This window comes from Falco punctatus (genome assembly GCF_963210335.1).
Source record: "Falco punctatus genome assembly, chromosome: 20".
NCBI lineage: Eukaryota > Metazoa > Chordata > Aves > Falconiformes > Falconidae > Falco > Falco punctatus.
Window position 1 is genome coordinate 6,082,486 of NC_137600.1, and position 14,311 is coordinate 6,096,796.

Here is a 14,311-nt window from a genome sequence, read left to right on the forward strand (position 1 = left end):
CTGACAGAGTTAATGTAAGCGCAGCCATCTTCAAGAAGTAGCTGCAGAGAGTCCTCAGCTGGGAAGCACAGCAACAGCTATTTTGCATATTGGCAAAGATGAAACGCTGGTCACTCTGAATATTTAGCTCTTTTCTGTATGGAAATCTACATCAACATTATCACATGCATTCATCTGAGAGTCACAGTGCTGGTGGTAACATCACTGCCATAAATATGATTTAAGGGCAGCTGCATCTGACTGTTCCCAGTTGTTGAGACCAAGATAACTGGACACCGCTGAGTGAGCAGGGGCAAATTCACGTTGTTTTTAAAGAGAACAGCTGTTTGCTACCAGCCCTCTAGATTAAGGAGGCTAACAAAGTAACAGCCACGGGAGAAGATTTCTGACGCTGTTATTCCCTGGCTTTTCACAGCTTAGGGGCAACTATACATGTCTAGAGGGCGTGGTGTGGGTGCCAGTTGTAGCATTTAAGGTATTTTAGGGAAGCCAGCAAGAATAGCGTCTCCCCTCTCAAGCACTATCTACTGGCTTACCCGCCAGCTGATCCTGCCTCCGGACAGAGTTCGGCAGGGCCGTTAGCGTTAGCGATGAGCTGTGTCATGGTGGCGTCCTGCGGCCGGCCCGCAGCCCCGGATGCCTCGAGGCCGGGGGGGCGGCGGGCCCGGGGCGCGGCGTTACGGCCCCTAACGCCGGCTAGCCCAGGCAGGCAGCAGCTAAACCCGGCGCAGCGCACCGGCAGCGCTTTGGCGGCGAGGCGGGGAGCCGAGACCAGCAGCACGTTCGGTACGTTCAGAGCATTTTAAAGCGGCTGCGGGCAGCAGGCAGACGCGCTGCCGGTTTGCCTAGCCGCCCGCGAACTCTCCTCCCAGCCCAAGGCCCCGGTTCCGGGAGTGGTGGCGGCCCCGAGGCCCGGGCCGCGCGGCTCCTTTAAGGGAGGGCAGGCGCCCGCGCCGGAGCCGGAAGCGTCGGCGGGCGCGGCCCAGGCCCCGTCGAGCCGGAGCGCTGCGGCCCCGCCATGAGCCGGCCGCCGGCCCTGCAGGCGCAGACCTGCGGCCCCTGGGAGATGAAGGAGCGCCTGGGCACCGGCGGCTTCGGCAACGTCATTCGCTGGCACAACAAGGTAGGCGGCGGCCACCCCCCCCCCCGGCCCGGCGCGGCCCGGCCCGGCGCGCCCGCGCTCAGCCGCGCCTGTGCTGCGTCCGCAGGAGACCGGCGAGCAGGTGGCCATCAAGCAGTGCCGGCAGGAGCTGAGTCCGCGCAACCGCGACCGCTGGGCGCTGGAGATACAGATCATGAAGAGGTGAGGCGGGGCCGGCCCTGGGCCTGGCGCTGCCGCCCGGGGGCGACCCTGCAGCGCGGGTCCTGCGGCTGCGCTGCGGCCGGGGCGGGAGAGGCCGCCGGGCGCCGGCCCGCTGCGGGGGAAGGTGCGTGGGAGCGAACGCTGGAGGAGACGGCGCCTTGCGTTTCGTTGGAGCCTCGGGTCTTCGGCTTTCTTATTCGGTGCTTCTTCCGTTGCCCCCGGTGTCACCGTAGCTGTGCTTTCACGGAGCCGAACGTCCGCGCTGGCTCGTCCTGCGGGGCGCTGGTCGCGGTGTGGGCCCCTCCGGCCGTGCCGTGCTCTGCCGGGCGCCTGCGCGCAGCCCCCGCCCGCGCAGCTCTGGGGCGCGTAGCGGATGCACCGGCTGCGCGTGGAGTGCAAGGGGCTGGGCTGGGTCTCCGTCACGGGGAGATGGATGAATTGCAAACCTCTAGAATTCATAATTCAGCTTCTGAAAGGCTTACTGGCCTTGTAGGACTTTCCACGATGACCGCGAGCGCATGAAACGGTGTAACTGTTGCAGAACAGTCATCTTTCAGATGTTACCCTGATTCCATTCCGCTCATCACGTGTATTTGCCTCATTTCTACGCCTCAGGCTGAACCATCCCAATGTGGTGGCTGCCCGTGACGTCCCTGAAGGGATGCAGAAGCTTGCACCAAATGACTTGCCTTTGCTGGCCATGGAGTACTGCCAAGGCGGAGATCTCCGTAAGGTGAGGTCCTTAGGATCCTGATCAAGGGCTGGACCAGCTTCTCAGCTGATCCTAGGCCTTCTGTTGAAGCTGCCTTGTAAAACCTCTGTTTCCACATCCTGATGCTTCCTGATTCTTGTCATGGCACCGACAGGTTTTGGTTGGCTGGTTCTTGATATTATCGTTCAGCTTTTCAAGGCTTAAGTGTTTTCTGAAACTTTTTATATTTGTTTGACTGCTAGTGATACTGTGAGGAGTTTGCATGTAGAGCATGAGGGCATGTGTGAGGGTTGTGCAACAGGCTGTGAGTATGGCCAAGGCCGTTGAAGGGCAGGATATGTCTGTGGGCTGAAAGTGATTAACTCCTGTGTGTCACAGGAAAAAAAAAACCCCACATGTTAATTCTAATCTGACTGTTTTTCTAAACTTTGCTTTAATCTGTCCGTAGAGCTTAGAGATGAGATTTGAGCTGATATTGCTAGGCACAGGGGAAATAGCTATTAAGGTTGGAGTGAATAGAAGGAAGAGAATGGGGATAACACTGACTTCTTTCACCCACTCTTTTCTCCTCCCATGTGGTTAGACCAAGGCCCAAAGCTGTGATTGCTACCAGAGGTTACAATCCCTTAGAGTTTTGTGCCTCTAGAGAATTTCTTTGCTGTTACCGAAACTTCTTGCATCCATGGGAGTTTGTGGGACTACGAGCCTCACTCAGGATACAGGAGGGAAAGAGTTTGTTTGGTGTTGTTTTCTTGCAGTACCTGAATCAGCTGGAGAACTGCTGTGGCTTGCGGGAAGAAGCTATTCTCATCTTGTTGTCTGATATTGGTAAGTGATAGTAGTACCTTCAGTTGTTTGAACCATGGAAGCCCTTTCAGTGCCTGGTCCACTCTTAAAGGTATGCAGCAGTGACCTTAACAACTCAGTCTTAAGACCGACCTTTGAAGAGTATGCTTCTTTCCTGTCTTGCTCTGACAGCCCTCCCTGTGGGAGAGCCAACCTTTGGTTTTTGTTCTTGAAAACGTGGAGACTGATTTTCTTGCCCAGCAAAAGTGCCACTCGGGATTTCCTGGAAGGTTCTGGATAGCTGAACACTTGCCAAGTGACTCTGGTTTATGTTGCACATCAGTCTCCACTCTCAGCTTAACAGCTGATGATCAGTGGGTTTCCGTTAGTATGTGAGCAAGCACTGTGTGGAATTTTAGAGGGGTCTGGTGCAAAGATTGCAAAGTGCTGTCTAGAGACTCCTGAGGTGGAATTTTTTTTGGTCAGGCAGTGTTGTGATCTCACTGAGTTGCAGCTGAGGCAAAACTGGACAGGTGCTAAGGCTTTAGAGAAAAGATACTTAAGAAGTGCATTTGGGGCAGATGTATGCTCAGAAAGTGCGCTTGTGGCAAGAGAGTAAGTGTGCATTTGTCACTACTTTTACTGCAGCGGTGGCTGTTAGGCATCACCTCCTGTCCTTTGTGTTCCCAGGGCACTTGTGTTCTGCTGCCTTATCCTTGTATTCCTTAGTGGCCAGCAAAGGATACCGAGTGCTGACTAGAGACAGCAGCAGATCATGTTTAGAGTGAAGTTTGTGTTCATATGCTTGTGTGTGTATGGGAAGAGGGACAGACTCAAATTTTCAATTGTATGATCTCAACTGTAGCTGATAAGAAATATTTTTGACTATTGATGTAACTTGTTCTCCTGATCAAGTGCATACCTAGTTGGTCTTTCTAGGGTGACTGTTCTTCAGGAGAAGGACAGTTATATTGTTGATAGCTTCTGAAAGTCTAGCTGGATCATTTTGCACTCAACAAGAGAACTCTGCCTGGGAATGCATTGGTGTCAGAAGGGGTGTGAAGTCTGAGAAAGCAGAAAAGTGAGTCCCTTTGTTTCAGGCCTGGCTGAAAAGCGCACACTGGAAATACTGCCAAATTTTGTTTTTCCTAGCACTGTGATTCACAGGAGGGCAGATATATTAAGGCATTATCTTGAGCAAGTGTGAGAAAATGGACGGCATTTGTTCTGCCTTTGTGTATTCGTAAGATGAGATTTTTGTCTTTCTAGTATAGATGGAATTCATCAGTGTGCCAGTTTTGGGGTCTCAGTGGTTCTGAGCAGAGAAAGTATGTTGCACAGAAATTTCCTATGAAGAATTTTGCAGGTGAAATGTGGGGAAGAACACCTTGTGGACAGGTCAGAACAAAGTGGTTGGCAGAACAGCTTTTGGATTCTACGTTAAGACTGTTGGAGAAACAGCTAGGTAAAGAAAAGCTGAGTACAGCCACTCGGATCACCCAGCCAGGTTGTTAGCACTGAGTTATTCTATAGGCAATTGGGAGATATTTTTGAATTGGTAGCCTTTGTCCTATGGGAGATTTCAACTTCCCAGACATCAAATGGGGATATATCATATTGCTGTGACAGGTTGATCTTGGAAATTCTTGATATTTGTGGGAGATAGCTTCTTGTCACAAGTACTCAGCCAACTAGGAAAGATGCCCTCCTGGACTTGCTATTTGTGAACAGCCTTGTGGGAGATGTGGTGATAGGTGGCTGTCTTGGCCACAGTGATCATGCAGTGGCTGAATTTAAAATTGTCAGTGTAATGAGAAAAAAGGACAGCAGAGTTGCTATCCTGGACTTCAAGAGAGCAAACTAAACTATTAGGGTGCTGTTTATCAGAGTACACTGGGAATCAGCTTTTGAGAGCTTAGGAGCCCGTGAGTGCTGATCAGTTTTTAAGAACCACCTTTTAGAAGTATAGGAGCAGGCAATTGGAATGTGTTGTAAGTCAAGCAAGTGGGGCCGAAGGACCAGCTTGGTTGAACAGGGAACTCTTTGTGGAGCTCAAGAGGAAAAAATTTGTATGATCTCTGGAACCAATGTCAGGCTTCACAGGAAGACTACAGAGTTGTGGTTCATATATGCAGTGAGAAGACATGAAAGGCCAAAGCTCAGTTAGAGCTGAAATTGTGTTGTGTCAGAAAACCAGAAAGGCTTTTTAAAGTTGTTAATAGCATGAGGAGGTCTAAAGAAAACATTGGACTGATGCTTGTTGAAGCTGATCACCTGACTAACAGGGATGAAGGAAAACCAGAGGCATTCAATGCTTTTTCTGACTCGGTGTTTAATAATACTGATAGACCTTGGGCTGCCTGGTCACCTGAGTTGGAGGACCATGAGCGTGGGAACAGCGATTTTCCATTTGGGGACACTGAAACTGTCAGGGACCCAGCTGTACCAGCTGAATGTTCACAGGTCTGTGGGGCCTGATGGGATTCACCTCAGAGTACTGAAGGAGCTAGTGGGTGTTCTGTCAGGACCCCTTTTGGTCATCTGCCAAAGGTCTTGAGAGTCTGGGGAGGTCCCTGCTGACTGGAAATTAGGCAATGTTATTCCAGTTTACAAGAAGGGCATGAGGGAAGACCCAGGGAGGAAACTCTGTTTCCGTCCAGAGGTGTTTGATGCCGACTTTTTCTCTTGCACTTGGTGTTACGTTGTATGTTTGATTGTACAAGATTTGACCCAAAAGCCATGCTTATACTAGGTAGAAATGAGTCCTTACTGAGCTCATGCTAGGTGCTGTTAGCTACGCTCTCACAAGTGGCTTTTTCTGTGTCTCAGCTTCTGCTCTCAGGTACCTTCATGAGAACAGGATCATCCACAGAGACTTGAAACCAGAGAACATTGTGCTGCAGCAAGGAGAGCAAAGGGTAAGCAGGAAGCAGGTGCCTGTCCCTACACAGACAAGTAGGTGTAAACTTCATTGGAATTACAGTGGTCCCTCTGCGAGAGCCCAGGATAACAGCTAGCTCAGATCTGCATGTCAGATGAATGATATTCTGCACGCAGCTGAGATGAAAGGTTGTATTGGACTTCTGGCAACACCTGACACTTTGACTTTGAACTGTTAAGGAAAGAACACAGCTGTGCGGATTGAAGAGAGATCTGAATTAGCAGTAATGTTTCCAGCTCTGTGTGTGTCAAGCCAATGAAAACTTCAGTTGCTTTGCAGGTTTAGGAATCTGCAGGAGCCTCCCATTTCTGCTTCCATTTCTTTGTTGGTGCCTCTCCTGTGTACCTTTGAAGAACTGAACCTTTCCTTTCTCGGCTGTATGGTGTGGTTTTAACAGGAATTATCTCTAGTGTTCTTATTCTTTGTTGTGTTTTTCAGTTAATACACAAAATCATTGACCTTGGGTATGCCAAGGAGCTGGATCAAGGTAGCCTATGTACATCCTTTGTTGGGACTCTACAGTACTTGGTAAGGAAGGAATTAATCTAGAAGAGTAGCTATGGCTTTGGAGTGGGATAGATTTAACTGTTACCAGGTTTCGGGCTGGGATGAAGTACTTGTTGTGGTATGGGGTGTATTTGGGGTGCTGCAGATAGCAAAGGTGACTGTTCTTTTGCTGACACTGGGTTTTCACAATGTCTGCTAGCTATGTCTGTTATAAATAAGATGCAGGAGTGCCAATAACCTCTTCTGCTCACTCTAAGAGGATCTCAAAGCTTGTGAGCAGCAGTGTTCAGCACCATCTTTAATCTGTTGTACAAATGCTAATGAGCTCTTAATTTAATAACTTAATAATAATAAAGGATTGAGAGAGCTAAGAGATGGGTGGCTTTGTCTCGTGTGTGTAAACTGTTTCAGGCTCCAGAGCTGCTGGAACAGCAGAAGTACACAGTGACAGTGGATTACTGGAGCTTTGGCACACTGGCCTTTGAGTGCATTACAGGCTTCCGACCATTCCTACCCAACTGGCAGCCAGTGCAGTGGTGAGTGAGCTGGGGCCAGGTGGTAAGAAGAGTGCATGCAATGGGACTGCTCTGTTTACAGGAGGTAGAAGAATGGTCTCTTGATTCTTATCGTAATATTCCTGTGTTCCTTGCCCTTATGGAGACTGACTCCCTTCGCAGGGGTTTGACCTACTGAGCAAGTTCAGCATTCTTGATACTTGCTCTTTGGGATTGGGAGTGATTCCTGCAGGGTGGTAGCAGAAACCAAAGTGGCATCTGTATTGCATCCATCAAGAGTAGCTTTAAGAGCCTACTAACATGCAGACTGGGAAAGACAGGTGATTGTTTCACCGTTGTACTTGCTTGCATTCATTAGGCATACAAAAGTGCAACAGAAGAGTGAGCTGGACATTGTCGTTTCAGAAGATTTATCTGGAGAAGTCAAGTTTTCTAGCAGTTTACCCTGCCCAAACAATCTAAACAGGTGAGGACTAGAAATCTGTTATGCCATGCTAGGATAAACTGTTTCTTCTGCAAAAGGGCCAGGTTTGTATTTTATGTCTTACACTCAATTTATTTGCAGATTAACATAATATGACACACACAATGCTTGTGTCCCGTCAGGCTTGTGTAGTTGTGAGTCTCTGTTTCTGCCTTCTAAACACTACATTTGTGATCGGGGTGGGAAGCTGTTTGTCAGTCTTCATGCAGAGACCAAGCCATACGGTGACTGCGAATGCACTTTTTACTTCCTCTGATCCCCTTCTTGTTTTGGTCCTTCAGTGTTTTGGCTGGGAGGCTGGAGAAATGGTTGCAGCTCATGTTAATGTGGCACCCACGGCAGAGAGGTACAGATCCCACATATGGACCCAATGGGTGTTTCAAAGCTTTGGATGACATTTTGAACTTGAAGGTGAGCAATGGGTCTGTATTACCCTGGAAAGTTTTCCGGAGAGCAGTTGCGTATAGCCCATGTGAGAAGAGGCTTGAGTCATAGACCTAGGAGGAGCAGCAGCACCAAATCTCATTTTGCTGTCTCCTGACAGTGACAGGTGCTTTCTTCTTGCTTATTTGAGGACAGATACTCCTTGGGAGTAGCAAATAGCTTCTGTGTGAGTTTGGTTCCATATTCTGGTAGAGAATTCTGTGACTGGAGTGGTTTAGTTGCCATGTGGCCTCTCTTCCAGTTGGTGGAGGACAAAGATTTTAGCATAATACTGTGAAATAAGCTGCAGAGTGACTTCCTGAGCCCTGCAGGTGCTTTGAACAGTTTATTGGCGGCCAGTATCAGTCCTGAGATCTCTGCTCAAACATAACTGGGGTATTTTCAGCCCTTCTTATGTCACGCTACTCTTCTTGTAGTTGCTCCACGTTTTGAACATGGTTACGGGAACTGTATATACCTACCCTGTGACAGAGGAGGAGACTCTGCAAACTGTGAAGGCCAGGATCCACTCAGACACGGGAATCCCAGAACAGGACCAGGAACTACTGCAGGAAGCTGGACTGGCATTGTTTTCTGAGAAGCTGGCTACTAAACGTATAGTTGATAGCAAGGTGAGCCTGAATACTCCCTTCCTTGCCGTTGAGTGAATCTGCAGGTACTGCTCTCGCTTTGGGAGCATGGCACTCCCTGCTGTTCTGGTAGGCTTTTGTCTAAACCACACAGACTGAACAGCCCTTGCAGAACAGGCACCCTGTTGCCTTTGGTGTTCAGTCTTCGGCTAAGGAGGAGCATTCTCTTTATGGTGTTATTGAGGCTTGCTTTTTCTGAGAGCGCCTAGCTGGGTCTTTCATTCTCTGCAGGTGAATGATACTGCAGCTGCAGACACAGACCTCCTCTTCCTCTTTGATAACCAGAAAGTTGCCTATGAGCCTCAGGTTGCCTTGCGCCCTCATCCGGAAAGCGTTGACTGCATCCGTAAGGATTTTCTCTAGCATGAATGTGAAAGGTTGTCCATGTTGAGAGGGCTGCCTGTGTTCTGTGGTTTGTATGGTGTGCAAAGAGTAGAGAGAGCTTTTGCATGTTGGGACGAAAGCAGTAAAATGGACCAGCATAGCATTCATTCAGTTAGTCAGAGTAACTGAGGAAGGGAGGGGTTTGATTTTGACGTACTGGGGAAGCTGCATAGGGGTTAGTTGACTATAGGCTTTGCAAGAGGTAACACACTCCTCAAAGGAGTGATGTTTTCGTCTGTTTTGTCATATGATAACACTACTTTTAGACTTCATGCTGATACATACATTTCCCTCCCCTCTGTTTCCAGTTCAGGATCCAAAGAAGAATCTCCACTTTTTCCAGTTGCGGAAAGTGTGGGGTCAGATCTGGCACACAATCCGGATGCTGAAAGAGGACTGTAACCGGCTTCAGCAGGGGCAGCGAGCAGCCATGTACGGTGGCAGTTTCTCTAGAGTACATATCCCTGCCTTTGCTCTGTGGTGAAAGGCAAAGGACAGGAACGGAACCTTGTTGGAACAGGGAAGCTCATGAGTGGAGCTCGTGATAATGAGAAGCTGAGAGTTCTGCCCTCTGACACAACTGCTTTTGTGCTCACTGCTACTCTCTGAAGTATCTACTTTTGATGTAAGTGGAAGTCTTCATTTTTAGTTTGGGAGGGTAATAGGACCTTCTTCTTGTCCATGCAGGATGAATCTGTTGCGTTACAATAGTACCCTCTCTAAGATGAAGAATTCTATGGCCTCGCTTTCCCAGCAGCTGAAAGCAAAGCTGGACTTCTTTAAAACAAGCATTCAGATTGATCTGGAGAAGTATAAAGAGCAGATTGAATTTGGAATTAGTAAGTATAGCATCTGGAAGACAGAGCTCTTTTTATACCTGTTATCCCCACAAAGTATCTACCTATTTCTGTATGAACCTGAGAAAAGCAATCACCCTTCTTTCCTTCCTGTAGCTTCTGAGAAGCTGCTGTTTGCCTGGAAGGAGATGGAGCAAGCTGTGGAACTTTGTGGGCGGGTATGTTTCTAAATCTAACTGCTTATTCTGAAGATAAGAGGCTTTTTTTTCCCCTTTCCTCTTGCCCTCCCACCCCTTTTATTGTCCTCCCTTAAACAGAAACTTCTTGTGTCTGGGCTGATTCCAGATGTCACATTGCCTTCATTTTGGTGGCACCATTTTTGTCCATTGTCAACTTCCTGAAGCTCACTGTTTGTAAGACTTAGGGGAAAAGGGGAGATTTTGGCGAATGTGAGGAGATTTTGCAGTGGTGGCACTTGGATGTCCTGCTAACCCAGTCCTGGAGCCAGCATAGCAGAAAAGATGTTATGGAGCATAGGTTAAACTGAATGGGAAAGCGAATGATTAGATGATTGAACACAAGAATTTTAAGCATCAGTCTTAAATTTTGAAAAGCAACAATTTCCCTCTTTTGGTGCATGTTCCACGGCTGTTCCCCGTGAAACATTCAGCCTCTTGACACAAGACAATGTAACCAGGCACCATCACTCCCGGATGAGGAGCAAAAGCCAACTAGTTGATATCTTGAGGAGCAAAAGCCAACTAGTTGATATCTTGAGGAGCAAAAGCCAACTAGTTGATACCTTATTCTTTTCCAGCACTTAGTCCTCCTCTGCTGGTGGGAGGCAGAGGGCAGAATGTCTGTCTAACAAGCAGCAGCTTCTCCATGCAAATGAATTCAAGTGAAAAGCACAATTTGGGGTGCCAGAGTGGATGTGGTGTGCCGGGGGAAAGGCGGAATAGCTGAGGAAAAGGAAGCATCGTGGCCTGGGAACTAGCAGCACATTTACTACAAAGTGATCCTTCAATGGCTCTTTGTTGCAGGCTGAATTTTTTATCAGAAAATTCTTGGAAGTTGTTTGATCCCAAAGCACCAAGCTAACGTCCCTGAATGGAAATTACTCATTCTCATTTGGTTTTGTCCGAGTCTGCTGTTTGCATCTTGCCAATGCAAGTGTTTAGAAATGTGAATGAGAAGGGAAGAGCCAGTACGAGTGGTAGTGTCTCTTAGTATGAGAGTATCCCATTGCTTTTGTTCTGCCCTGCTTTTAGGAGGATGATGTGGATCAGCTAGTGAAGAGGATGATGGCCCTGCAGACAGACATTGTGGACCTGCAGAGAAGCCCACTAGGTCGTAAACAAGGAGGAACACTGGAGGATTTGTGAGTTGAACTACCTTAAAGTTCAGATGCAGGAGTATTGCTAGCTAAGCTTATTCACCACAGGACAAGGAAAGTGCTTCAGCCCAAAATTATGGGGGTTTGGGAGGACTTTGACACTAAAAGACAGTTTATGACTCCATACCTGTCATTGGTCAGAAACGGCAGACTGGTGTATATAAAAGATTGGAGTTCTTGAACTACTTGTTCATGGTTTACTTTCTAGAGAAGTCTTTTGTGTTCTGTGCCTTTTCCTTCTAGAGAAGAGCAAGCCAGAGAGCTGTACCGGAGATTGAGAGAGAAGCCAAGAGGTAAAAGACGTTTTAGCTCAAGGTCAGCTTGCTAGCTTGGTTTGTGTGAACAGTAACTTTGGAGGTGCAGTAATGAGCACTGAGAAAACTCTCTCTGCATTCTAGGCCTGCCCATATGCTAGCTGCACATGGACTTTACTGGATCGGCCTTTCTTTGGAGAAGGGGGGCAGGGAGTCAATTTTACATTAGGGCCAGCCTTGCTTTTTGTGGTATCTTTGTGGTGCCTTTTGAGCTGTTCTTGAAACTCCTCTGAAGCTTTTCTCAGAGCAAATATGCTTGTGGCAACAATGCTGCTGCTTCTGTGTAGGAAGGATGAAAAACATAGCTGTTCCTTTGAGCAGCTATACATCCCCAAGGCATCAGACCCACCTTATCAACTGCTTTCCAGTTCTCATAATTTTGAAGGTGGTGGCTGAATTCCAATGCAGTTCATCCCACTCAAATGGCCTAAACTCGAGATGTTTCAGGATTGAAGCAGCAGTGGAAATAAGCCACTAAGAATCTTCTCATTTTGTCCTGTAAGCCTACCCTTCTGTGTAATACTCTGACTCTCCTTCCAGATCAGAGGACAAGCGGTGACAGCCAAGAAATAGTACGACTGCTCCTACAGGCAATCCAGACCTTTGAAAAAAAGGTCCGAGTCATTTATGCTCAACTCAGGTGAGCTTTGTAGAGTTACCTTTTATTGAGGGTTAAGCAAAAGCATCTAGAAGTTTAAAAACCAGTGCATATAGCTGATGAGATCTCATCTCGGAAATATTACCCTACTGCAGTTGTCCATGTGTGATCTGATTTTTTTTTTTTTTTTTTTTTGTATTAACAGTAAAACTGTAGTTTGCAAGCAGAAGGCACTGGAATTGTTCCCCCGAGTGGAGAAAGTGATGAATCTGATGAATGAAGATGAGGAAACGGTTGTTAGGCTTCAAGAGAAACGACAGAAAGAACTGTGGAACTTGCTGAAAATTGCTTGCGTAAGTAAAATAACAACTCCAGTTTAGCCTGAAAATACGGTTTGTAGCACAGGTTACTGAAATAATAGTAAATTTAGTATGTCCTATGGGTTTTTTCTCTGTTATTTTGAATTAGTATTAAAGCCAAGTTCCAAGCAGTCTCATACTTCTGGCTGCTGGAAATTAGTGGAAACAATTCCAATCTGAATCTTTTGTGTTTTCTTCAGAGTAAAGTACGTGGTCCTGTTACTGGCAGTCCAGAGAGTGTGAACACATCACGTCTTGGTAGCCCTGGTCAGCTGCTGCTGCAGGTTCCTTCTGGAACATACAATTTATCAGAATCTGTCAGGAAAAGGTGAGACAAAGTCTGGAACTCTGTAGCTGCTAACTACAGAGCTGGGGCTCCTGCTTTGTGAAATAATGACACGCAGGCTTTCCCACATTTTACACTTTGTGTTCAGCTTCCATTGTCAGATGAACATTTTTCTTATGAAAAACAGGGGATAATCCCCCTGCCTCAATAAGAAAGGGATTGCGTTATCTGGAATGGTTGGGCTTGCTTGAGGGTACGCTGCCATGCAGAATTGTTGAAGCATTGTCATGTAAGGTGATAGTGGCTGAGCTGTATCATAAAGGAGAGAATGCCGTTAACCAAGCAAGTTAACCAAGCAAGCGTAATTCTGGCTTGCTTAAATGAACTGGGTCACCAGCTGGAATGACAGACCTTGATCTAGCAACAGTGATTCCACAGAGTAAGAACCCAAGTCTGACTTGAAACATGCTTCTTTTCCCCTGCCCCAGTGAATCTGGGGATGACACAGACTTCCCTAGTTGTGATATGAATTGCTAGCTTATGAGCTCACTGGCAAAGGTTAATATTCCTCAGTGCTGTGCAGCATACCTGTCAGAAGTATTTCCTAAAGGTAAAGGCAGCATCTCCTCAAACACAGAAAATTGTGTAATAATTCTCCCTTTCAGTGAGGAGCTACTGTTGGAATCACAGAAACTCTGTAGCCAACTGGAAAATGTGATGCATGACACAATGAAGGATCAGGAGCAGAGCTTCATGGTAACTTATTTAATATTCTTCTATAAATGGGACTGGGGAAACTCATGGCTTCAAGCTCCTGCTTATGCAACTTTGCCACCAATAAGTAACATGGCTTACAGAAATCTGCATATTACTCCTTTGAGCAAGGAGAGTAGGTATTTTGGGGAACAGAAGGCACCCACGCCCCCAAATGAACCGCAGACTGACTCCTTGCTTGCCATGTACAGGAGCCACGTGTTGGGGACTTAAGTTGAGCTGAACAGTAAAAGGATGAGGAAAGGCGCTTGGCTGTTGTACAAAAATACTTCAAAACTGCATTCTTAAAAGTGGGTTGGTCTAGTGGTGGGTCATACACTGGTGGAATTGCTTCCCCTTTATTCTGGAGAGATCTGAACTGTAAGCTACGTCAGATTTTGTAGTTCTAACTCTTTATTCATTAGGCTCTAGACTGGAGCTGGCTGCAGCTTCAGGTAGAAGAAACAAACAGTCCGGAGCCAACCCAGATGTAAAATCACTTTGGTTACCTCTGAAGACATGCTCCTTCAGGAAGCCAACTGTGAACAGCTGTTGCCTCTGAGAAGGGAAGTTCAAGTGCCTCCTTCTACTGTTACTTAACCTGCTTATGTGATACTCGTGGCCTAGCTTTTAATATCCACCTCTCGGATGCTCTTTTTTTTCACAAAGATACAGTAGGAAATGCCTGTTCTAACTACTTGGAAAAGGTTCTTTGTGGTGCCTTAAGACAGCAGATAACTCTTGATTCTCTGTCCCAATGTGTCTTCCCTTAGGCATCACGTGGTTGTTTCACTGCCTTTCTGGCTTTCTAATGAACAATGCATGCAATCAGCTTGCACAGTCACTGATAGATGTCAACTTCCTAATATACTTGAACTGTGAACTTAAACTTCTTAACTTTGCTGATTTGCACTTTTTCCCTGAAGTGTAATGGTTATACTTAACTAACAGTTGTTTCCTATATGGGAACAAAATTATCTAAAAGATGTAAACTTTTGGTTTGCTCTCTTTGATACATTCAATAACATTTTAATGAAAAAGCTGCTTTCACTGTGCAGGTCTCTGAAACATGGGTGGTATAAAGATGTTACGGTAGAGGCCAC

General features: G+C 46.9%; 1 protein-coding gene across 1 annotated transcript; it reads left to right on the plus strand.

Moving 5' to 3' along the window:
- Positions 1-864: 864 nt before the first annotated feature.
- On the plus strand, positions 865-14,261 carry IKBKB (inhibitor of nuclear factor kappa B kinase subunit beta). Its single transcript, XM_080370535.1, has 21 exons — positions 865-1,123; positions 1,209-1,303; positions 1,919-2,036; positions 2,774-2,843; positions 5,631-5,719; positions 6,181-6,270; positions 6,661-6,785; positions 7,123-7,230; positions 7,530-7,659; positions 8,109-8,303; positions 8,553-8,667; positions 9,014-9,137; positions 9,393-9,544; positions 9,659-9,720; positions 10,774-10,883; positions 11,142-11,191; positions 11,753-11,852; positions 12,016-12,163; positions 12,370-12,497; positions 13,121-13,211; positions 13,634-14,261. Exons 1-21 carry the CDS (start codon positions 1,019-1,021, stop codon positions 13,700-13,702), a joined length of 2,274 nt encoding a protein of 757 aa, XP_080226661.1. The 5' UTR covers positions 865-1,018; the 3' UTR covers positions 13,703-14,261.
- Positions 14,262-14,311: the final 50 nt, after the last annotated feature.

Bases quoted from the DNA above. Each gene is read 5' to 3' on its own strand.
- IKBKB (XM_080370535.1), top strand. From the start codon at position 1,019: ATGAGCCGGCCGCCGGCCCTGCAGGCGCAGACCTGCGGCCCCTGGGAG. The intron at 1,124-1,208 runs GTAGGCGGCGGC...CTGCGTCCGCAG, and splicing joins TCATTCGCTGGCACAACAAG to GAGACCGGCGAGCAGGTGGC. The intron at 2,844-5,630 runs GTAAGTGATAGT...TCTGTGTCTCAG, and splicing joins CATCTTGTTGTCTGATATTG to CTTCTGCTCTCAGGTACCTT.